A 24746-nucleotide genomic window follows, 5' to 3' on the forward strand; every position below is an offset into this window, starting at 1 on the left:
TTTAGCTGTGTTTCTTGCGTTCGACCGTTACAAAGTTACCGGTAATAATAAATAGAAATTGTCTAACACAATGCAACCTCTATTTACGAAGAATTCAACAATGAAAGCAATGGGGAGCATCTACTCTTTGGCAAATTTTAATTGAAACCCGACGCATTCAACCAATCAAAACGAGGAGGTGGGGTTTAGGAGGGGGTCTTGCGCGTAGTGAAAGGGAGGTCCGCCAAATTTAAACACTGCAAAAGAAAGAAGTAGCTATCTTCTGCTCTTCAAGTGGCAACAACGGGTAACGGTAAGACCTGCATTTGTGGTTCTTTCGAGTTATGTGCATTGTAAATCTGCCGGAACGTTTATCTTACACAGTTTATCGTCGAAAAAAAGGGCGCGTACGAAGTAACGTGGGTTAGCGAGCTAGTGTTATCTAGCTAATGATCTTAATCTACCACAATGCCATCCAGTGCAATCTTGCATTTAAATGGATAGTTCCAGATTATTTTAGCCCGAAGTTATGTTGAGTATTGCATATCACCATCTTTCCTTCCAGTGCCCCTTTGTTTGAGGAGTGCTATGGTTGGCTGGGAAGCTAGTTGCTAGCTAGAAACAGTTTGAGACTCTGCTAGTTGGATGGCTAGCTAGCTAATTTGTGGCAGAACTTAAAGTTAAAACGTGTTTTAGAATAACTTCAGTTAGAATTGTTCCTTAACGTAGCTTCTAAACAGGTTTGCACTGTTTTGCTTGTTTTTATTTTGATTGTAGGGCAGAGTAGTCTTTCTTTTGTTAAGCTCTCAACATGACGTCAACGAGTGTGCATGGGGTCGGCGCTGCAGTGGCAGGGATGTGGCGTTCGCATACTGTCCTCGACGAGTCGGACCCAGATAGCTCCCCAGAGGCACCGCAGCAGTTTCGAAAGATGCGCTCATCCATTTCTCTGAATTCCCTGCGAATGTCCTTGCGGAAAAGGTTACCTCTAAAGACCATGCAGCCCAATACAAACATCCATGAGAATCCCACCTGGGAGTCGATTCAGATGAACCAGAAGACGAGCGCTGTCAGGCAGATGACCCGCACTGCAAAGAATTCGATCGGCAACGCATATCAGGCAACTGTTACTAATGCCACCAATAACATTATACCAAATGAGTATCTTTTTCTTTTATTTCAATGTTAAAACGCTTTTAATTGTCTGTTAACCTTTAACCTTTTAGAGATTGCAGAAGAACGTGGCCTCACATGAAAAGTGTCTGGTACAGACACCTGAAAGAACAACAGAAGGAGATGAATGTATGAATGCACACACCCCAAAACAAATTGGTGCTTCTCGAAACAGTGCTACCCCAAGGCGCACTCCCAGGTCATCCAGCAAGCGCACCACTCGGCCCACCTGCACCCCAGAGACCAGTGACTCTGCTGTGAGGGCAGTAAGGCCAGCAGCTAGCAGGAGACAGCTAGTGCGCATGGCGGCACTTAAAAGCCCATTTGCATCACCCAACACCATGAAACATAGAAGGTGAGCGATGTTTGTGCTCTACATGGACCACTTTCACTTGTGGAATAAAAGGACATATTAATATAATGTCACTAACTTTTCTGTGTTCAGTCTATTAAACTGATGAGCAGACCTGAAGGTTTTGTCTGCATGCATTTGTTTTCATGACAGCAGTGCACACAGAGACTGGCCATATTTTTCAGAAAATAAAATGAGAAGAGGGATCACAGAAGTTTGGGTTTAAGTGTGTGTTTTGTGTGTAATTTGGGGGTCCTTTTCTCTTGCCTTAGACAATTTGATCAAGATCTTGACTGTGTGGCTAAAGGCCTCAGGAAGCTGAAGCGCCTCTCGCACGCCTTTGATGACATAATTGGAAGAGATGACCAGTGAGTTCTTGTGATTTTAATTTTTACACAGCCACTAAATCCTAAAATTCTCTTGCAGAGGTCTAGACATGAGTACCCAAAGTAACCTTAAGAAACTTCAATGCCCAAGAGCATTTTTGTCCTGATTTGTAAACAGAAAAATTCTCATTCCTCACTTGAGTTTAACGTCTGTTTTGTCAGTTGCTTGTGAGCAGTTTCTTTCCTGTTTTTAGGTGGGGTCACATTCCCAGTGGCTGTCTCCTCTTGCACTGTCCCTGAGCCATTTCCTTTTTAAAAAAAAAAAAATATATATATATATTTTTTTTATTTTTTATTTTTTTTTAAAGTATTCCCACTGAAGATTTGACACTGAGGAGCTCGAGTGGGTTTGGGGCATCTTAAAGGGGCTGATGTAGGGGCATATGCATGCTTCACAGAGGTTTTTGCTCTATCTGCATAATGTCTAAACTTTTTTATAAGCATTTTCTGCATTTTTACCTGTTTTGTCATATGAACCTGGATTATATTAAGTTGCCTGTTATTTAACAAATGTGCAATAGCATGCGCTGTCTGGTAGTACAGCCTTAATGTCAGTGGTTCATTTTAAATGAAAATATCTAATGGTGCTCTCTTGGTCTGGATGGCTTCCAGCATTTTCCCTGTGTTTTCCCTTTTCCCCACCCCCTTGAATTCCACATTCCACAAACCTTTTGTCCCACCAAGATGTTCAAGCTGTAGTAAGTTGCTAACCATGGAAGGAGCTCATGATGGGGTAGAGGCAGGCTTGTACACATGGTGACTAGAGTTTGTCATCCCCTTATTCACTTTTACCTCATAGAGCATTAAGTCCTGCCCAGCTGCTTGTCACTCTGCATGAGAAATCTACAGTTTTTAATTCTGTGTGGTCACAGCAGCCTTAATTATTTACAGAAATGATTCAAGGCTCACTTGTATAATTTGCTGAATAAGTATTGAGGGTTAGAGAGTCTGCTGTATAGGCTCACACCATTTTAATAGTCTCCAGTTCAAAATGCCAGTAATAGGACCATCATGAAGTGTCCTGGAAACTCTAGATAGGAAAACGCACTGTGGCAGCTGTGCAATGACCTCTACAGGAAAACTGATTTGTTGAAATTCAGCTCCACTGCCCCCTCTGGCTATCTCTGCTCACTTGCATGAACAGAAAACTCAGTGAAACCATTAGAAGTGAAAGGACTTGCACTGTAGGCTAACTTCTTTCTCTCCCCTATTGTACTGGCAGCAAATTCAAGTACACTCATATTGTGGAGTAAAGGTTCAGGTAAAATTTTATTGCTGCAGCAATTGCACTCAAACTGAGTGTTTTAAAGTGCATGAAGGTTGAATGTAACCAGTACAGCTAAAGTGCTCTGTGCTTGCAACTTGTCCTTTTGTTTTACAGTCGTCCTGACACTCTTAAGTACTAATAATTTTTGCCAATGCTGTTTTTGGTGGGTGTGTGGTGTGTGGTTTTTGTTTTTTTTTATATAATTATTTGCATGTACTAATGCAGTCTGCCTCATCGTGTGTGTGTCAGGCATTGCCTCAACACACTTTGTACTCATGGGGTTCACCTCTTACTACCCTGTGTGCAGGACTCAGGCCATGAAGAGCTACAAATCTGTCATGCTCCAGGCATATAGCTCCTCCAAGAGCAGTGTGTCTGGGGGCTTAAACAGGACCTCCAGCCGTCAGCACTCTCAACGCATGCGGCAGAGAGTTAGCAGCTGAACTGATGGCATGCTTGGAAATATCCGCAAAGCCACCTGAAGAGCGAGCCCACTTTCTTCCCTTGCTTTCTGCGTTTGTGTGGTTTTGTTTGTTACTTTGGCTTCCTGAGGAGGTTAACCTTTCAGAGGCTTGCGTTTTGTTTTTTTTTCCCCCCTCTTTCTTTCTCCCTGTGAGAACATTGAGTGTATGATCGAAGTATTGGAGAAGTCAGAATTTACTTTTATTCTAAAACTTTCTCTGCCAGAGGGCTGTTTATTTTGTTACTATTTAAAGACCCTACACTACTGTTTAGTATTATCCAAGCCCTCAGTGTGTTACTAATTGTGTATATTCAAAAGAAAATATCAAGGCTGGGGGGAAATTTTATAAATGCTTTTAAATAACATTATTTTGTTGAAAAAGATATTGGTTTCACCAAAGACAAATCAACTCTCCCAGTGTCTTTATTGTTTAAAACTCTCCTTAACACTTGCTTAAATGTAAGCAATACTAACACTAGACTGCCATAAAAACACATTAATTGGCCTAACTATGCTACAACTATACCAACACTAAAGGGGTTTTTATATTTTTGTTATTAACTGCATTTAAAAAAAAAAAAGTACTGAGCATTTTTACTACGTGCAAGGACAGGTTTGTTACATTTCTAAAAATAGAATGTAGTTTATTTGTATCCACCTACCTGTTCCTTTTATGTTGGCTTAAATTAAAGTAATTGCTGCTTACTGTAATTAAACATTGTGTCTCACTAAGAATGCATTGTGCAATGACTTCTCAGCTTGACTCTGGCATAATGTGTTTTGAAATGCCAAATAACTGCAGAAGTTTGGAGTTAAAGTGTTTTTGTTTTTTTTGTTTTTTTTAATACTTGCTTTTGTAACTCACATTTATTAAAAAAGCATATCACTTGCCATTGGGTTTGCTCTGCAACTTTTAAATATGGCATAGTACTAGATGTATAAAAGCATGTCTTTCCAAATTATTTATGGAAGAGGGTCTTCTATGTTCAGTCTTGATTACTTGTTTTTGGAAAGCTCCTTTTTCATGTTAATATAGATGTAATTTTCCCTTTTTCACATGGAATGGAAAAAGTGCATACCCTTTTTAGGCTGCAAATCACAACTTTTTAAGTGTTTCAATATTTTATTTTACAAAAGATCTTCCAGCAACATACTTATTTAAAGTATGTACAATTATGTACATTATTTTACAGCACTGCTATACAGCTTTGGCTTACTGCCAGTGAACCAATTTACTACAACTTGCACAAAATACATATCAACAGAGACAAGACTTAACTGACGTTGCATGCCGTGATTGCATATACCTCGACCTGGACACACATCTTTTTCACATGAACTGCAAGGGAGACAGGCATGCAAGCAACTCAGAATCAGCTCTTAAGATGGTGCTGGTCTGAATGTAGATGGTTTGCTTGGGTATTCCCACACCCTTTCTTAGCTTCTATCTACTTCTTTTACTTTTTGCACCCCTGAATGCTCTGTAACAAGTGCACTGTCTACATTTACAGAACGTATGGTATTGATACCAAATTATCCAAACAGATGCAAACCTCTGCTTGCCAGGCTGCTATAAACAGCTAATTTAGATGCTTATGCACACCTTCACAAAAATACCACTACAGCAGTTAGCAGAGAATTTGATCAGCACACAGGAAAAAAGACTAGAGAATCATGGACTCCAGTGGGAAAAAATGTATAGGACACTCCCACCCCAACATAGCTTCCTCTTGGTGAGGTCTCTCTCAGCAGCAGCATTATTCTTCACTATTTTTCTTTCTCCTGGAAACTCAATTCGGCATCTTACGTCTTGTGTAGAAGGGTAGCTGCTGTGTTCACCAATTGAGGGATTCACAAGTGAGGGATTATTAAGTTTGCAGAAGACATGTGGAGCTCTTTCGATGTGTGATCATGAAACAGTAAAGAAGAATATGTATATTCACACACACTGGAAGAAGAAGAGAGGAGAGGAAATTGAGATTAAACTGACTGACCGTTACAAGTTTAAAAAAACTAAGGGTGTCGGAGAGGTCCATAGAACATTCAAGGTGGATATCATATCACTGGCAAAATTAAATTACAATGTAGCTTGTAAAATGGCAATATATATCTTTATTTGAATTTTAATTTCCCAATCTTGTATGCAGATTTAGAATAATGTCATTTTATATGATGTTATTTTAATTTCAGATTTAAAGATAATTGCATGCATTAACTTTACTGAAATAAAAATGCAAATTAATTTGTTCATTTTACTGTGGTATTAGGTGGAAGATATAAAAACACATATTGTGAACATAAGATTCACATTATTCAGTTTGCTAATAGTCTTGTGTACTTTATCACCTCGCCCCAGTTTTTAAAAACAGCTAAAATGTTTTCTTTATGAAAGGAGAGATTTCTTCACACATTTTATACATTTGCAGTTTTACATTTAAAAAAGTACACATATGATCAGCATGCTTTCTACAATGGACTACCTGCATATAATTTACATGAATTCTTTTTGAAAACTATTATTTGTAGAGAAAGCACAGTAAGCATATTACTGTTGAATGTTGATAAATTTTCATACAATTCAATGGACCCCATATGTCACATTTCAGACTTAATTTACAAATGAACCTGATGCAATATGGAAAAAGAAGCCCTTTCTGTGTGAGTTCTAATAGCCACTGAGAGAAATAACCCCAAATCCTCCACCTTTGCACAATAAGAACATCTCTGTGTGGTCAACAGTGCCTAAAGAAACCAGCTGCTTCCTGCCAAAGTCATACAAAACAAAGGGGCTGTTCTCTCCTCTCAGGCAAAGCTGGGCTCACAAAGAAGTAAGGGATATTTTCTCTTGGCCACTCGACTGTCTCATGCAGATCAGGGTTATTCAGTCCCAGACAGAAAGCGGAGACCAGGGTGACGCAGAGCAGCTTGAGTGCGTCAATGAAATCCAAATGGGATCTTTGTAAGCAATGGGCCTCCGCTCCACAGCAGTCCAGTACAAATCATTGCTCGGACACAAATTATAGTGACCTCCTAACACACACACACACACACACACACACACACACACACACACACACACACACACACACACTGACTGAGCACAATGTGAGTAATTGTCCGTACACAACATCAGACCTCACCCAATGAAGGATTTATGAAAGGCCATGGTTCCCATAGCAACTGCTATGAAACAGCTTAGGTTAAACTGCAAATTTTGTTTTTAGGGGTCATGGATGCTGTACTTGGCTTTGACTCAGGAGGACGCCTCAGCTAATGATATCCAGCTACTGCCAACTCAGTTGTGCACTCCACTTGACCCCATTTGTCAAAATTGGCAAAATTGTGGATCAACTGATAAATATAATTTGCAGTACGTTATCCACCTTTCATTTCAAGACAGACATAAAAGTCTGGGAACAGCTAACAAGCAGATACTTCAGCACAGCCTTACCACAGGAATAACATCTTCTCGTTGCTTCCCCCCCACCTTAACATTGGCTTCCCCTCACAGCACAGCGGTAAAGCTGGCCCTCTCCTCATCCAGGTCGTCAGCCTCGATGCGGATCTCAGGCCCGTCCCTGTGTGACTCGGGCTGGCTCTGGGCTCGCTCTGGCTTGGGGGTGGCTGCTGTGGACGAGGGCGGTGAGGCCTGGCGTACCGAAGCAGCACGTCGCAATATAGGCGTGCGCTTGCAGGCCAGGAAGTCTGGTGACGGCGATAGGAAGTCAGGCTTGGATGTGAGGCCAAAGGAGCCCTGCCGCAGGACCATCCGGTTCTTCTTAGAGCGCGAACCATGCTCAAACTCCAGTGCCGAGAGGTGGGCTGCATATCCCTCACTAAGGAACTGGAAGAATAGTTTTTATTATCTTCAATGTCTCAAATTAATTTTTTTTTTTCATTCATTGGTATTTTATTTGCTTCCTACTTGAATCAATGTTTCATCAAAGAAAAATCAATGAAATGCTTCTAAAACTAGCTTCTACAACTGCAGTCTACCTGTGCCGAATTGAATTGATGGGATACAATCATGAAAGGCACACACATCTATATAAGGCCTCACAGCTGATGGTGTATGTAAGAGTGAAAACCTCAAACCTAGCTATAAGGTCTATAGTCCTGCAAAGGTATTGTGTCAAGGAAGACATATGAGTAAACATTTCTGATGTATTTAAAGTGCCCAAGAGCATGGTAGCCTCCTTCATTTTGAAATGAAAGAAGTTTAGAACACCCAGCGGTCTTCCTAGACCTAGGTGCCATAGAGTAATCCGAGATGAAAGGTATTGGTCTTTAAAGCTAGAAATCCAATGGTCATTATGAATGAGATCCAGAGTTCCTTTGCTGAGATGGGAGAACCTTACGGAAGGACAACCAGGAATGCAGCACTCAACCAATCAGGCCTTGATGGTAGAATGGCCAGATAGAAGACATTTTTCACCAAAAGACACATTAGAGTCCACTTGGAATTTGCCAAATGGCCCATGAACAACTCTCACACAATGAGAAGCAAGATCTGGTCTGATGAAACAAATATTCAACTATTTGCCCACAATAATGTACCAAGTGAAGAAGCTTAAAACCTTTGTAAATTAAATATTTCAGTTTACTATTTTTAATACATTTACAAAACATTCCAAAACACTTGTTTTTGCCTTCACTGTGGATTATTAAAAATGTGTTCCATTTTAAGATGTATCTGAAACATATCCAAAATGCTGAAAACACTCTGGATAAACCATAGCTAGCTATGACGTGAAAGATCAGCCACATTTTGTCACATTAGAGGGCCTAATAGTTAACAGTATATTTCTTCCAAAGGTCCTTTATGAGTTGCTAAAATGCACATATACAAGAGATGTAAGGGACAAAGCACTCAAACTTAACGAACACTGTGGCACTGAATGCAACAGGAAAACACCTAACAACACTCAAATTCTATTATTTCTATGGGGATTTCCAAGTCTCTCACTTATCATACTGTTGACGCTAGCATGAACGCTGTCAAGCAGTCCAGTAAACTAGGCAACAGCACTTCTGCATGGAAGGGGAGACTGGAAGAACTAGGGGAACTCAGGAACTAGAAGAATCATTTTATTATCATTAATGTATTCTTCTTGTGATATGTCCAAGTGTCTCACATATCAAATTGTTGACACTTGCATGAAAAATGCTGTGAAATGGATGGCAGTGCATCAGACTAGGCTCTGGCATTTTTGACTACAAGTTTTTGCGCCTTTGCGGCCTATAAAAATACAGGAAATACAGGAAATATAAAGGGGATCATAATACAAAGCCTGGAGAATGACAGTGATTACCTATGTTTCTAATTGTTGTTTATGTTTTATGTTTATGTATTCAAATTCTATCCACACCTGATAAAAACCATATATTATTAACTAACTAGCTAAGTGTCTCTTAATTAACTGGCTCTTAAAGAAAAGCCCATGCCTTGATGTTTCTTTGATTGATTTATTTATTTATTTGGTATAGTTGATGATGTAAAAAAAATGGCAAAATTTCTGTAACACATTTATAAGATAGAGAAGAGACATAAGAGAAAATAAAAGTGTTTTAAAAACCTGCATTGGACATGATGTAAAGATTCTACAACATTAAAATTTGCATCAGTCTTTTTATCCAAACTTGTGTGAATGGACCTTTATTGTAACAGTCATGCATGCTAGAATAAATAACTAAATAAATAAATTTCTACAATATAATAAATTAATAGATATATTTATTATAGAAATAAATTATATATATTTAAATAATAAATATATCATAAATATATCAGAATTAGATTTCTATATATCTATAATTAAATATATGTTAGAATATATGTACTCTAATAGTCATGTAAACTAACTAACTAACTAACTAATATACATACACACACACACACACACACACACACACACACACACACACACACACACACACACACACACACACACCACACAGCTCAAAAGTAACTGGCCACTCTAACAGAAACAGAGCCACTATACATATGTGGGTAACGACATGACCTGTACCTGACACTGCTGCTGGTGCTTCTTGGATGGCCTTCCTACGATGTAAATGTGAGAGGCCTCCAGCCCCAGTGCGCTATACACAGACATGTCCTTCATTGAGCCATATGCTGCACTGATCTTAATGTGACACTGCACAGAAGAGAAAAGGTGGGAATGAAATGACTGAAGTCTATAAAAGACATTTGAATAGTAGTCCCTACCAATCAATCAGTCTGGGACTATACACGTGAACAATTCATACACTTTTTTCTGGAATGGGAGTTTTAAAACTAGATCAGAAATTTAATTTGTGTAATATGTGAAGGTTTTAAAGGGATTATCCTTTGTAAAATACTTCCTTATTACCTCAATTGATAAAAATAATTGAAAACTGTAAAATGTCTACAGTTACAACCACAAATGATTAGTTCCAAATATGACCATACCAAACACTTCTCTTGTAAATTCTTGATGTATAGTGCTGCTAGCTTTACACAGATGGTTCAAAGTAACTAATAATGCTGGGCAATTTGAATTGTAATTAATTTTATTTTTTAATTTATTGAACAACTCAGGCGATCAGCAAGATACGTTTCTTTAATCATTTAATAAACTCACTGATAAGATTTTTGAAGTAATTAAACATAATCTATTCAAACACTTTTAGTACCTACTGGCCTTGATTTTAGGCCTCAAAATTATACACCCTAACAGGAATTCTATTTTGGGAAAAGGAAATTCTGCATTATTCATTCATACTTTTCTAGTGAAGCAATAGAGATCAATCTTTAGGGCCTGGAATTAAGCCTTTTACCACTTTGTGTGCTGCTTACAATCAATCATGTACTCCACTCCACTCAACAATGAAATTAAATCAGAGCCAGATATCAGCTTGGAAGTCTTGCATTAAACACTGATTACAAGCCAGTTAATGAAATAGAACCATTATGTCCCTTTTAATATTTGAAATAAGTATTAGACAGTTAATCTGACAGAAAGTTAAATGTGATAAACCAGTACTGGCTATTAATTTGGAAGTTTGCCTAATAGTGAAAGGTTTAATGCACAATTAACTATTTTCCTTTCACTGTGTATGTGGGGCTATGTGCATTTGTGTGTGCATGTCTGTATGTGGATGTGCATGTTGTGGGTTACCTCTTTAATGAGGCTCTTGAGGAATATAGTTTTCTGGCGCAGGGGGTCATGAACGAGCCCCTCGGAAAAGAACACCATACCCTGGGGGAAATTGTGCTGCGAGAGCCAGGACACCACCCTCTGCTTCTGCATGTCTGGACGTCCCGTGACATAGATGATCAGGTAACCCAGGTCTTGCCAGTGTCTGCAACCACAGTACCAATGGCATGACAGTTAGGAATGAGACCCTGTCACTAGATTCAGACTTGTCACAGTACCGAAACAGCATTAACAAGAGTTGTCAATAATCTAATGTCAATTGTCAATTGATAGAGGCTATGCCACTATCTTGTGCTCCAAGACCTCAGTGTAGCATTTAATATAGACCACAATAACTGACAGGCTTGAAAATCTTGTAAGAATGAAAGGAAATGCTCCGTCCTGGTTTAAATTCTATCTGACAGACTGCTCTCAATTTATGAAGGTTAGGTATGGTGTCCTACAAGGATCTTGGCCCTTTGCTCTTTTCCTTCTACATAATACCACTTGTTGCAATAATTTGCAAGCATGATATTATTCTATCATTCCTATGCTGATGACACCCATCTTTGTGTATCAGCAAAACGAAATAATCCCTCCAATCTCAACAAAATAGAAGAATGTGTAAAGGAAGTAAAATGCTGGATGGCCAACAATTTTCTCCTACTTTATCCAAACAAATCTGAGATCCTGTTACTTGGACCTAAGGCACAGATCTCAAAAAGTAAGATCTCAAATCACACTCTAGATGGCTGCTTAGTTACTCCATCCACAATTGTAAAAAGCCTAGGTGTCACCTTTGATTCTGATTTATGCTGATGCACATATATAGTTAGAACAGCATTCTTCCACCTATGTAATATCACAAGACTATGAAAGATGGCACAATATTTATTCATGCTTTCATACCCCCTAGGCTAGATTTCTGTAATGCTCTCCTAGCTGGTTGTTCCAGTAAATCACCAAATAAGCTCCAATTGACACAAAATGCAGCAATTAGAGTTCTCACTCAAAGATTCTCTCAGCACTAAACTGGCTACCAGTTAAATTCTGTATTGATTATAAAACACACCTTATAATGTATAAATCTCTAAATGGGTTGGCCCCTCTGTATCTTAGTGTACTTACTGAACCCTATATCGCTGCATGTACCCTTCGCTCACAGGATGCTGGCCTGTTGACTGTTCCTCAAATTTAAAAAAATCGAGTGTTCTCAGTGCAACCCTTGGAATGCACTTCCTTAGTACAGGACTCAGATACACTCTAAATATTTAAAACAAGCTAGCCATCCCAGTACCATGTCATGTGGTCACTTCAGACATGTAATGAATATAGTCATTATAGTCCGCCCACATTGTACAGTTCTTCTGCTGCGATTCCCTGTAATTATGATTATTTCCATTCATATCATTCACATCATTATGTTATTATTATTTTTATTATTATTATTGTTATTATTTTAGGTTCATATCATTCACATCATCATATTGTACAGCATCAACCAGAGGAGGACAGGTTCCCCTTTCTGACTCTTGGTTCCTCTTGAGGTCTCTTCCTCTCAGCCACAGGAAGGTTTTCCTCACCATTATCGCATCTGGCATGCTCTATTTGGGCCTGGACCCAGACATATGTAAAGTTGCTTTGTGACAACAGCTGCTGAAAAAAAAAAAAAAAAAAAAACCACTACACAAATTAACTTTGACTGATTGAAACTTTGAGAAGACAGTCCAAACACAAGGATAATGTCCCATGCGGCCATGTACTCACCTGACTACGTCCACGGCCCCGGGTCGCACCTTGGGATCGCTGCCCATAAGGGAGACACTGGCAGCGAAGGAGCCATCGATGCTGAACACCACACACTCCATGCCCCGCGGCAGCACGGTCAGGAATGCCTCTGCGCTTGTCTGATCACCTCTTAAAAGGTCAAATATGAGGTCAACACCACCATTCTTAACCACATGGCAAATGAATCCATTTTCAAGCGCTCTTAAAAATATCACACTGAGCAATTTTTTTATTATTTTTTTTATAACCAATGTTTTGCTCTTTTGGCCTGATAAGAGCTGTGTTGGACCAAAATTTAAATAATTTTAATTATGTGACATTTGCTTCCTTTATCAGCACTCACTTGACCACCATTTTGATGGGGTAGACACCAACTGGTAGTCTCTTGTTGGGGGGAATGGTGTAGGTGACACGGCCACTGCTGCTGGTCACCTCTGTGTCAAACAGCACCCAGCGTCCAGACGCAGGCTGGGTCACAAGGAACACATCCACCTGAAAGAAATAAAGTCTGAGTTTGCCAGTAGCTGTATTGTCACAGAACACTCCCCTTGCCGCTGTTCACATGGTACAGCCCGCCTCGTGCAGTGTGATTCACATTTGTCTTATTTGGAACCACGCCCTCCTTAATAGCACACATCTGCACATGGTTTAGTGTTATGTGTGTATTTAAACCCCTGTTGGTGTGAGCATCATTGCTGGTCATTGTTCCTGTAGCCTTTGTTAACGTTCACATTGTTTAAGTTAGTTATATGTGTATTCATGTTCACCATTTACGTTATGTGTGAGTGCCACCGTTGTCTGCGTTGTATGTTAATAAACATCCGTCTCTGTCAACAGAGTCCTGCTCCGCACCCTGCGGCACTCGGGCCGTTACATGTATAAGGAGAGAGTACATAACAGCAACTTCCTGAGGACATCATGTCAAAATCAACATGTTTGATTTGTGCTTTTAAACTCAAGAAGGAAAGATTTGGTACTCTTGTACAAGTCATTTAATTTAATGTTGTGGATAAAAGGGAATTAAATATCAGCTGAGTACTATAATGAATGAAATGTGTTTGAACCTGAAATTTCATATATGCTAAAATTATAAATGTTCAACTTTCATAGCCTAACAGTTACAGAAAAATGTCATAACCTAACAGTTACAGAAAAAACTTATGTTTTATGTTAAATTTTCAAATTTATTTAGGTGTCAAAAGTTCTTGTCTAAACATAAAGTTGCATATTATGGCATGCAAAGACATAATCAGTGAATGATTAAAGGAAACCTACATAGGAATCACAAAACATTGTTACGAAACAATCATTGAGATGGCGATGATCATTTTGAACTTCCAAGTCAATTAAAGCAATGTTTTGGACATGTGCAAAATCTTAAGGACCATTAATTAAAAAATTCTGTTATGTTAATTAATGAATCCCAAGAACCTTCTCGCCTGCAAGGGTGACCATATCCAGGGGGCCATACATAAACCTCCCCACAAGCGTCTGCAGGCCGTCCTCCGTTGCAAGCACGTCATGCACTCTGTGATTGGCCGTCACATTCTGCAGACAAAGATGAGACGTGTTCATCGCCCACAGTTACATGATTGGATTCGATGTTGAGCTCTACCCCAGTGCGCCTACACTCCAGTCTGTTAGAAGGGGCTGCCCTTAGCCTCCGCCTCCTGCACTGGGAGCTTTCATTCCCAGCACAATCTCACTCACAGGTTGAGGGAAAAAAATGCACCTCTTTATTAAAGAGGCATGACACTGTCAGGATTTTTACTCTCTAGGCAGAGAAGTATAGAGGTGATCTGAAGCTTTTGGCCACCAAAGAATAGAAAAACCTGACAAGTTATTTGTCACTCCTTTCAATGGCTGTAGGCATAAAAAAAACTTCTGTTTCTTAATAAGAATACTTTGAAATGTATGGTTAGTTATTAGGATCATCGCTATATAAGTAATAAGATCAATACAGGTGAATTCTCCATTCAAATTTTACATATAATATTAAATCATTGGACAAGAAGATGTGAATGTAGTTAGGTTCACAAAGCTAGTACTGTTTTTGCATTTTATCTTCTGAAATGAACAGTTTGTGTGGTGTTTGAGTGGAGCTAAGGTTAGGAGTAAAGTATGAATCTTAGATCTGTGTGATGTGAATTAGCATTATTGTTATGGCTGCTTACACGAAGCTTGACATGCGTTCGTCTGCGGAGCCACTTCTCTCTCGGGCTAGATGGCGAGATTGGCCCGACATCACAGCAATCTGCCTCACCAGCCTTCAAACAGTCACAGCGAAGCACCTGTTGACAGAAGTGCCTTGTCAAGGACTCCTATTCAACAGAGCCATATTTTTATCTGTGTTCTTTCCCATAATCATTGTAGATATTCTTGACATGCACTTGACAAATTCATAATCTCTGGAAATCATTTTGGCAGGCAACTCTGTTCTGTTGCTCTCTCTAAATAATTGCTCTCTCTCTCTCTCTCCTTGCAGAGATCCTGTGCTTCACCCCAACCTCCCCCCCCACCCCCCGAACAAGTGCCCCCACTGCTGGGGGAGACAAATGATCTCTGCTCCCAAGTTTTTAGCCTGATGAATGAAAGAGCGTGCTTCCAGAAATAGTCCTCAGGGTGACACATTATGTTTTTGTTCTTTGCTTTTGCTTTCTACTCTTTACCTTTTTTGCAAGAATGCTTTCATTAAGGGGAAATTATGGTTTAACACTGCAAAGGTTGAATGGTCATGAGCTCACGTCAGCTCGGCATATTCTGATTATATGCAGCCCTTTGCTACTGTGAAGAAGGAGCACAGATGACCTTGAGAGGCTTTCTGTGCACGCAGGGGAGTCAGAGGCTGCATGTGACGCAGTCAACAGGACTGACCCTGATGGTAGAACATTTAAATGTGGCGCCTTGCCCACCTAGTTGTTTAGTTCCTGACTTTGGTGGTATCAGGGAGGAAGTATCGGGAATATAGAAATCCTGTCCTTGTGCTTCCTCCTGCTTGCTGCAAATGTGGGAAGGCTGGAGCAGGTGACAGACATCAACCTTTCCCTGTTCTTTTGTCACGTCTAGATTACCTTCTCGAGTGTTGTTTGACTACTTGATTCGGCAGATACATGCCACCACAACCTTGTAACACCAATCTTAATGTAATGTGTGTTGTTATTTCTTATGTATAAGCATATTTCTCCGTCTCTAGGTGTAGGTTTCTTGTGATAAAAAAATTTAACATAGCAGAAGAAATGGCAAAAGTGGCATAAAGAAATGCATTAATGATGCTTAAGGTTAGAGTAACCTTGCAATATAGATTCAAGCTGTGACATCGGAAATTTGGTTTGTTAGTCTCAGCTATTTAAGAAATTGGTACCCTTTAAGTACTTGGATGAGACAGAAAATAAAAGGATTAGCATTCGGTGTAGCAATGTTCCTAAGTGGTTTAATCTAGCTAGCTGGTATGCCTGATGCCAACATACTGCCAACACAAACCAACCTGTCTGAGGATGAATGCCATGGCATCTGTAGACTCCCAGTAGGAGGCGTGGAACAGGTGGGGCAGCGCCACTGTGGGGAAGGCCGTCAGTACGTCGGGGCAGTACAGCACATAGTCGAGCCGCTTTGAGCCCCACCACCTACTGCACACTGTGGGGCAGGAAGTGTGAAGTCAGTGAAAACTAGAGTCCAGCCAAGTGCACTCAGCTAATATTACTGTGAATAAGTAAGCTGGAACGGTACATTGCATACATATATATACATTGTGTATATAAACATATTATACATATATTGTACATACATTGTTAATATATTTTTGTAGATAGATAGATAGATAGATAGATAGATAGATAGATAGATAGATAGATAGATAGATAGATAGATAGATATTTCCCTATGCACCCCTGTTTTTTCCCTCAGTTTGGACAGAGCACTCTCAAACCATTTCACTGCGAGTTATACTGTGTATGACTATGTATGTGACAAATAAACCAAACTTGAACTTGAACTTGAATACTACTTCTGCATCTGTGTATCTTCAACATAGTTAGCTAATGTTAGTGATCCTGAGGCTATAGCAGGCCTTTTTATCCAACATCAACCAGATATTAATTTACATACAATGTATAGGGTTAACGTTATATTACATAGATACACTCAATAGTTTGTTAGCCACATTATCAATGAACAACAACTCAGGGTCATTTGTCACAGAACTCTGAACATATGCATGACACGTATTTGTGTCTCTGAGCATCTGCGACCCACTGGGAGCTACACCTACCCAAAAACCCTTACACTACATTTATCTTCTCTTACGTTTAATTCACCCTTAAGGTTGAGGTAATTGTTTGGAATGTTTAGCATAAACAAATATGTTGCATTACTATATTGTGTAGTGAATATTGGTTATTCAAATGTTTGCAAAAGTATTAATTTGGGTGCTCTTTATAAACAGATTCCTCAATGCTAAGAATCATTCATGTAGCATTTTTCTATATCACAAAGAGGGAAAATCAAACTACAACAGAAAATACATCACATGACCATGAAAGGACAATTTCACGCAATGTCGTTCAGCTACCTAAGCCCAGCCCTCCAAGACTCACACTGTGAGATGGTGCAGTTCGGCTGACTGGGTGCAAATGGAGCACTTTCAGGGTCGTTGCTAGAGGAAGCAGCCATAGTTCTGCCTGCCTTACACCCACCCCCAGCACAGCATGGAGTCTGGACAGCATCAGGAGCTCCTCCACACACTGACGGACGTCTGATGACCGTGTCCACTGGAGACAGGGGAACAGGGAGAGACAAAGGGGAAGAAAAAGAGAAATATAAAATGGGGTGAAATCCTACCGTTTAGAATCACTTGATTTCACATTGGAAGATCGGAATCCTACAGGACACCTTCTGGGATATTTTAAATATGCAGTGATTATTCAAGGTTTGTATTACATTTACTAAATATTAAATAATGATACTGGCATCAGATCTGTCTGTGTTTGTGTGTATGAGAGAGTTGATACCAGTGAGAGTGGAGCGCCCATCGCCCAGTGGGTAGCGCTGGTATCGGGGCACAGCAAAGGGCGGTAGCTGAGTGAGATCAGGGTGCAGCAGCGGCTCCAGGCGTGAGGCGGAGGGGTCAGATGGGTAGAACAGGTTAAAGATCTGCGAGCAGGCTGGACGCAACTGGGCCACTGCAGACAGAAACCAGCAGGGGAGTGAGCGATGCCTGAAAGAATTAATTGGGGTTCAGGTGGCCCTTGCAAGATAATGTATGGTGTATATATTACCTTGGTTGACCTTTATGAAGATGACAGTGTTGACTAAAAGAAGTGAAAGCTTCAATCAGGTTTGAATTCTGACTTCTAAAATCAGCCCCAGAACTACACAATCTATCACATTATACATCACATTATACATACTTGTGCTTGTTGTTTAGTTTTGTTGGGATAGTTGTGGATGTCCACTTAATTTCACTGGTAAATGCCTATGGAAAACCATCACGGCATAATCACTCTGATCAATGATGTTAACATCAATCTGTGTAGTTGGTAGCATGGCTTAGCTTATATTTAGCTTGAGTATTATTAGCACTATTTTGCAGGAGGAGTGAGCGAAGCTGGCAGCACACTTTGGCTCAGCCCCAGCTCCTAGAGGCACCAGCCACTGCACATTTTCCCATGTTTCTCAAGTCTGAGTCGACTCATCAGGGAATGATCAATCCCTTCAGTCACATGTTTTAAGGACATGGGGAGCACAAACATGAGCAGTTCGTGGCATCTCTAGCACTCGAACTGAGACACAAAATACTTCTGGAACTGAGAGCCAATGTATACGGTGAAAAAATTAACATCTCATTAAAATACATATAGTTTTCTGTTTATACCTATATATGTGTGTGTGTGTGTGTGTGTGTGTGTGTGTGTGTGTGTGTGTGTGTGTGTGTGTGTGTGTGTGTGTGTGTGTGTGTGTGTGTTTGTTTGTTGCTGTTGGTTACCCTGAAAAGCAGGTAACACAGTTCTCCTCATGGCAAGCACCAGTCCCAGTGGGCAGCCTAGCAGAAAGCAGTCTGAAACCTCAAAGTCAAAAGAGCCAGGATTCTGAGCCTGCCTGGAGCTACTCTGCTCATCTTGAGATAGACTGAGAGATCAGGGAAAAAACACAACATTAAAGCGGGTTCCATCAATTTGTTTCTTTTCATGCATAATCACAGAAAATTACAGTACCTTCAAAAAATCTTATAACTTTAGAACTTATACCTATATATAATGCAGATCTTTATAATGGTTAATAACAGAGATCTGAAATATTTTTAATTGAATTTACATACAATTTACACATTGTATTTTCATCTGCAACTAATCTATAACTAATAAACAAAGAAATCTATAATGCATTACAGTGTCAAACTCACATGACTGTATGGACAAATACATTGATAATTTGATTTTATGGGTATTATTTAAAGTGAAAATCAATCAAAGGGTATTTTTCTGTCAGATTCTGTAGCTTTTAATTCCTAATCGCAGTTCTACCAACCACACTAATATCAGCATCGAACTCAGTTCCTCTAGGCTTGGTAAGCATTTGTAGCCAACACAAGTATGACAGCATTAATTGGGCTACCAGTCACTCTTGCAAGATAATGTATGGTGTTCAGTGCCTTGGTTGACTTTCATGAGGATAACTAAAAGAGTTGAAAGCTCCAGTCAGGTTTGAATTCTGTTTTCTAAAATCAATCCCCACACAATCACTACACAATCTATATACTTGTGCTTGTTCTTTAGTTTTGTTGGGCTGGTTGTGGGTGTCCACTTAAATTCAGTAAAAATGCCTCTGGAAAGCCATCATGGCATAATCATGCTGATCAATACAACAAGCCTATATTGAGATTTGTATCTTGCTAACATCACTCTATAGAGTTGGTACTGTTGCTTAGCTTAAGTATTAATAGTGCTACATTTACCCAACTCCAAAGCATCTTACATTTATGGCTGAGTACAACTTCAGCAATTGAGAGTTAAGAGCCTTACTCAAGTGCCCAACAGTGGCAACTTGATAGTGGTAGGGCTTTGACCAGCAACCTTCCGATTACAAGTCAAGTAGCTTAACCACTGAGCTACCACTGCCCTGTGTGAGCACTATCATCACAACAGCACACCAGCAGAGGAATCCAACCTGCTGAAGAAGACCCTCTGGCCTCCAGCGACGTCAGCGTCACATGAGTCACTCTGCTTGCGGATGAGTGGGTGACAGGCAGCTGGGCCTGGCTCGCATGGAGCCGAGACGTCGATGTTGCTCTTGCTCAAACGTTTGCTGCCTCTCAGAGTGGGACTCAGGCTGCTCACACTGCCTGGCTTCTCCTGGGAAGATGTCGATCAGGAAGATCGACGGGAACATGAATATGAGGAAATTCAGGAATATCAGGGAGAAGAAGAATACTACAAAGATCAGGAAGAGCAGGAACATCAGGAAGATCAGGGGAACAGGAAGATCAGGAGGATTAGGAAAAGCAAAAAGATTAGATCTCCTAGGAAGGTGTCAAACCTGGACACAGAAAGAGGTACCGCTGCTCCAAAAGAAGTGACTTTAATATGCAACTTTTATCAATGCAGAGGTGTTCCATCTTATCCATAAAAGGCCAGTTGTAAGGGGTGTGCCCCTGCTGGGTGGGACTGAAACCTGCAGCCTCACCACTGACAGGACAGAACACCCCTGCATTAATGCTTTCTTTTTAAACAAGTGGCTATAATAGGATTATAATATTAAAACAACATTTTTTTCCATATTTGAACTGAAAGATGAAAAGATGTCCTGCCACATTACCCAGGCTCAGCACCCTGTTCAAGGCTTTAAGATGTGCTTTTCCTTTCCCTTTTTCTTCCAAGTCTTAAAGCCTCCCAAAACTACTTGGTCACCAAGCTAATGCAGCACCTGGTGCCTCTCGTGTCCTCGTCCCCCTCTGGCACAGGTGATTGAGTGCTCATTAAAGCATCAGTGCAAAGTGTCCAGGCACACAGGACTGCTGGAGATCATTGCCTGGGCAACCGTCGCTAACCGAGCACGCAGGCAAAAAGTGCATGCATCAAGCCCATGCCCACTTGGGGGAAAATTCACAATTGCTCAAAAGCTGAGTTGGTAGACTTAAACTGGCTGGTCATTTGGTAATCATCACTCAGCTTTAAATCATCTAGATAATAAATTATGGTCACATCTTTTTTGCAGCTCAATTTGGATCCCATATTTACATGTGTTGCCAGACAAATATGCTCTTTCAACACTACACAATCAATATTTCATTCTGGTTCATTTCAATTTCTTTGCCATCTGCCATTTTCATGCCATCACCTGTATTTTTGTCATTGTTTAATTCAAGGCATGTTCACCAAGCATTTTTGTTTACTGGTATTGCACAATTGCTACTAATCTACTAATACTCATGGTACTAGTTTAATCTGGTATATCCAAATTATGCCATGATTCAACATTTTTTTTTAATTCTTGAAAATGTCTCACATCAAGTGTGTGTACAAGGTTGTGATAGTTTTCCTCTTCCTCTTAAAATGAAAGGGGATTCATCAAAGTCAATGCTGCTCTTTTTCAACTTTCATGCTTTATTTTGAAATGGTTTTATTAACCCTCCACCAATCCAACCATTCCTAAAAGTACATTACAGGAGGAAACGTATGTTGCAATATTCTGGAACCAATGAGTGAATGTTTTGAAGGACAGAAAATGTGAGGAGAGGTAAAGAACTCATCAAAGCAAATATTGCCTAGAACTAGGAACAAAGACTTAAAACAGAGAGAGAAAAAGTGAGTAAGAGAGAGATAGAAAGAGTTTGTGTGTTCAAGTTCAAGTTCAAAGAGGTTTTATTGTCATTTCAGCTATATAAAAGTACACAACAAAAACGAGACAATGTTCCTCTGGGACCATGGCGGAACACAAAACAACAGTGCAACAGACAACATGCTACACAAGTGCAAACAGTGTGTGTACCTTGCAGCTCTCAGTGCTGTAGCTCCTGTCATTACTCTTAGGGCTTCCGTATTGGTGGTCATTGCTGAAACACAGGGCATCAAAACAGAGGACTCCTCCAACACAGTCTGCCACCAAGCACACCTGAGAAAAAGAATAAAGACTGTGTATTACAAACTCAAATCGGTGTTTCCAGTGTCGCTGCCTATTAATAATCTTAGCATGAGAAATGCTAAGGACACTAACAATACAATTACTTTACGTGATTCGCTGAGCTCATTTTTGCCTGATTATTATGTTTCTGTTATCTCAATAATGCTTCTGCAAAAAAAAATCAAAAATCAAAACATCTATTCTCAGGTTTTTTTCAACCACTCCAAAAGATTACACACATTAAAACTGCTGAAAGCGATGTTTGCAAGTCTTTTAGCCAAAGAAGTCCTCCCCCTCAACTTCAATCCCACACCCACATCCAAATCACTCTCCAAAGCCTGCTCTTAACCTGCCCTTCTGTGTTTTGCTCATATATGCACCAATAAATTTTGTATTAGAAACATATAATTAATTTAATTTCCTTTTGACAGAATTATCACAAACCATATGGCTAAGAGATTTAGTTAGCAACATAAGACCCAAACAAAGCTCAGAGTTGACTACTGGAATCAAACTCCTTCCCTCTTCAATCAAAGCCAAGCTCTCCAACCACTGAGCTCCCTCCACTCAAACTATGGGTCTATTTGTACTTTGTAGAGGTGTTTACCTGGCCTGAGAAGCCCAGCCCCTCTGGGGACTCAAGAAAGTTCCGGTAGACCTGATTGGCCTGAGCAATTACTGTTGCCACAGCGTCTTGGTATCGTGGGGCAGCAATGGCGAGGATTGGGAGAGCAGCCAAGGGCAAGTGGTCCACGCTACTGCAAACGCAGCTCTCGTCGTAGCTGTATGGATTCAGACTACATAGGGAAACAGGAGCAATATCAGAAGCCTCTGGAAAATGTTTAGAATGAAAAGGAAACCTACTGCTTTTCTTTCTCTAATAGCTTACTGCATGAGTACAGTATTGACCTCAACAGGAAAAAGCACAAAAAAAACCCAAATCTTCTACACATTCAACTACAGCCAAAAAAAACCCATAATCTATCCATATATTTCTGAATACACTGTTGGTGTGGACAGAATACTAAGTACACAAGCAGTGTCTACCTCCTCCTAGCTCATTTTTAATATTCCAGAGAAGGTCAGTTCATTACTACAAAGCATACAGAGTTAATACAGAACAACTGCTCTATGACTCAGGCACGCAATTAGATTCAAGCACACAATTTAATTCAAGACATAGAATATGAGGCTTTGTGGGTCTGAGGGGTTTTAGTAATAAAACTGGGACTTGTTAAAAATCAGAAAGATCCTCCAAAGAGCATCTCGGCTCTTCAAGAAAATTGCATGCAAAGATAAATCGAGTCAAGCAGAAGTGCCTAGGGAGATGTCTCGGAGAAGCAGAGGAACTGGTGGAAGAAGGTCCTCAGTGAAGAGTGCCTCTGACTCCCAAAGAACTGAGGGTCCAATTAAAGCCATAAGGGTCCAGTGTTCAGAATGAGTCTGTGCTCTGCCATGGAGAGTGGCAGTTTGATTAATAACAAGATTCTGCTGGGAGATTATGTCTCATTTATCTTTCTCCTTGTGCACAACAATGAAAAGAAAGGCCAGTCTCATGTACAGATAAGAATTAATTTCAATATGTCTGTGTTCGGAGGTGTAGTTGATACATTGGAGGTATAAATAAGGAGAAAATGCATCAAACTTTAAGTATTAATGGGGGGAAAATCTAATTTAGACCATGCCAAACATTCACTACTACAAGATTTTAAAAAAACAGAGTAAAAGACCAATGTTTGGTTTAAAGGTGAGTCTCCCAATATAGCACAGGTGCAAGCAGTGATTCTCAGTGCAGGTGTGAAACTCACTATCTAAGGTTGCCAGCTATTGACTTCCTAATCAAATAAGGTTTACTCAGCAACTGGAGCCCAGTGAGAAAACATAAATAAGAGTAACACATGCCTATGTGAAATGTTGTAACTCATAAAAGGTCATTTGATTTTCCAAGAAAAACCCAGTGTTCTAATGTATTCGGCATGTTCTCATTATGCTGTTAAATATGTAAATCCTTATGCGAATCGGCTGTAATGCAGATTATTACCTTATTTCCCAGTGCGCAGTAAAACTTGGTGTACTTCTTTTGTTTTCCTCGATAAATTGCTTTATTAAGCACTGACAATCATTAAACCACAGTGTGACATACAATGCGGTTCTATACTCCAGCAAATGGAGAAATATAAAAACGTATCCAACTCTTGCATGGTTCACCATTCATTTTACATAAGGTCATACCCTTCCCCAAGGGTATGGCAAGCACGTAATCTCGTCTTAGGGAAACCATGCCAGGAATGCTGGAGGAAAGTACCCTAAGCACTGTGGACTCACTGCGAGACAAGAGAGAAGGCATCGGCGCCCACAGACGGACATGGCACCAGCCGCACTAGCAGGCTGTCTGCTGCCTCCTGGAAGTGCACCCGTGCCACTCGCTCCAGCACCGAGGCCAGCGTGGCGGCGTCACCTGCCTTGCCACCTGGCTCACCGACTCCAGAGTCCAGGATGTGACCTCCATGAACCACCAGGATGAGCTGCTGCGTCCTGCACCTCCGCTGTGGATTATGTGTGTGTGTGTGTGTGTGTGTGTGTGTGTGTGTGTGTGTGTGTGTGTGTGTGTGTGTGTGTGTGTGTGTGTGCATAAGAAAAAAAGAGATTTGGCTGAATAGGAGAAATTTTTATGAAGAAAAGGTCATTTAAAAGTTAATGGTGAGATAATTCCTCCACTTTTATAGTTACTTTTACAATTTATCTGATGATTGAATTCAGTTTTGGCTCAGACATGGACACACCTTTCATGTCTTAATCACTTTATTGCTGTTGGTCCAGTGTTAATAGTGTGAACCTAAGAAGATGAGCAGACTAACCTCTATATCCTCTAGGCCATCTACGCTGCTCTGTGGTGCACAGCGAGGATGCCTGAGCCTGTACAAACTTTCTGTGTGAGAGAGAGAAAAAGAGAGATACTGTGAACTCCTTTGGGAGAAAACGAATGTTGTTCTCTGTGACTGTTCTATGGAAGAAACAGTTCCAACAGAGCAGTTGTCAGCAG

At 40.2% G+C, this 24746-nt stretch overlaps 2 protein-coding genes across 3 annotated transcripts in view; one reads left to right on the plus strand and one right to left on the minus strand.

Annotated features, from left to right (window-relative positions):
- The first annotated feature begins 197 nt into the window (after positions 1-197).
- Positions 198-4352, plus strand: LOC113582684. 2 transcript variants are annotated; one of them, XM_027018609.2, is made up of 6 exons: positions 198-292; positions 757-1099; positions 1206-1507; positions 1777-1872; positions 3113-3151; positions 3465-3553. In XM_027018609.2, the coding sequence occupies exons 2-5, from the start codon at positions 791-793 to the stop codon at positions 3141-3143; spliced, it is 738 nt and encodes a 245-aa protein (XP_026874410.1). In that variant the 5' UTR covers positions 198-292; positions 757-790; the 3' UTR covers positions 3144-3151; positions 3465-3553. The 2 variants fall into 2 exon arrangements, with proteins under 2 accessions (XP_026874410.1, XP_026874401.2); XM_027018600.2 differs by lacking the exon at positions 3113-3151 and having other exon boundaries at positions 3465-4352.
- A 95-nt stretch (positions 4353-4447) lies between these two features.
- The window catches only part of plrdgb (PITP-less RdgB-like protein), a 44460-nt gene continuing 24161 nt past the window's right edge, over positions 4448-24746 (minus strand). Inside the window, exons 4-19 of the mRNA XM_027018085.2 lie at positions 24562-24632; positions 24029-24249; positions 22311-22500; positions 21572-21694; positions 19751-19935; positions 18570-18712; positions 17596-17766; positions 17182-17355; positions 16074-16222; positions 14764-14880; positions 14021-14137; positions 12933-13081; positions 12569-12718; positions 10784-10967; positions 9650-9778; positions 4448-7464 (exon numbers count right to left, since the gene is read on the minus strand). Of these exons, the coding sequence (XP_026873886.2) occupies positions 7126-7464; positions 9650-9778; positions 10784-10967; positions 12569-12718; positions 12933-13081; positions 14021-14137; positions 14764-14880; positions 16074-16222; positions 17182-17355; positions 17596-17766; positions 18570-18712; positions 19751-19935; positions 21572-21694; positions 22311-22500; positions 24029-24249; positions 24562-24632 (2612 nt within the window). The 3' untranslated portion in view covers positions 4448-7125. The remainder of the gene's footprint in view (positions 7465-9649; positions 9779-10783; positions 10968-12568; positions 12719-12932; positions 13082-14020; positions 14138-14763; positions 14881-16073; positions 16223-17181; positions 17356-17595; positions 17767-18569; positions 18713-19750; positions 19936-21571; positions 21695-22310; positions 22501-24028; positions 24250-24561; positions 24633-24746) is intronic.

The sequence above is a fragment of the Electrophorus electricus genome, chromosome 6 (genome assembly GCF_013358815.1).
Source record: "Electrophorus electricus isolate fEleEle1 chromosome 6, fEleEle1.pri, whole genome shotgun sequence".
Classification (NCBI taxonomy): domain Eukaryota; kingdom Metazoa; phylum Chordata; class Actinopteri; order Gymnotiformes; family Gymnotidae; genus Electrophorus; species Electrophorus electricus.

Bases quoted from the DNA above. Each gene is read 5' to 3' on its own strand.
- LOC113582684 (XM_027018600.2), top strand. From the start codon at position 791: ATGACGTCAACGAGTGTGCATGGGGTCGGCGCTGCAGTGGCAGGGATG. The intron at 1,100-1,205 runs GCAACTGTTACT...TTAACCTTTTAG, and splicing joins CGATCGGCAACGCATATCAG to AGATTGCAGAAGAACGTGGC. The intron at 1,508-1,776 runs GTGAGCGATGTT...CTCTTGCCTTAG, and splicing joins AACACCATGAAACATAGAAG to ACAATTTGATCAAGATCTTG.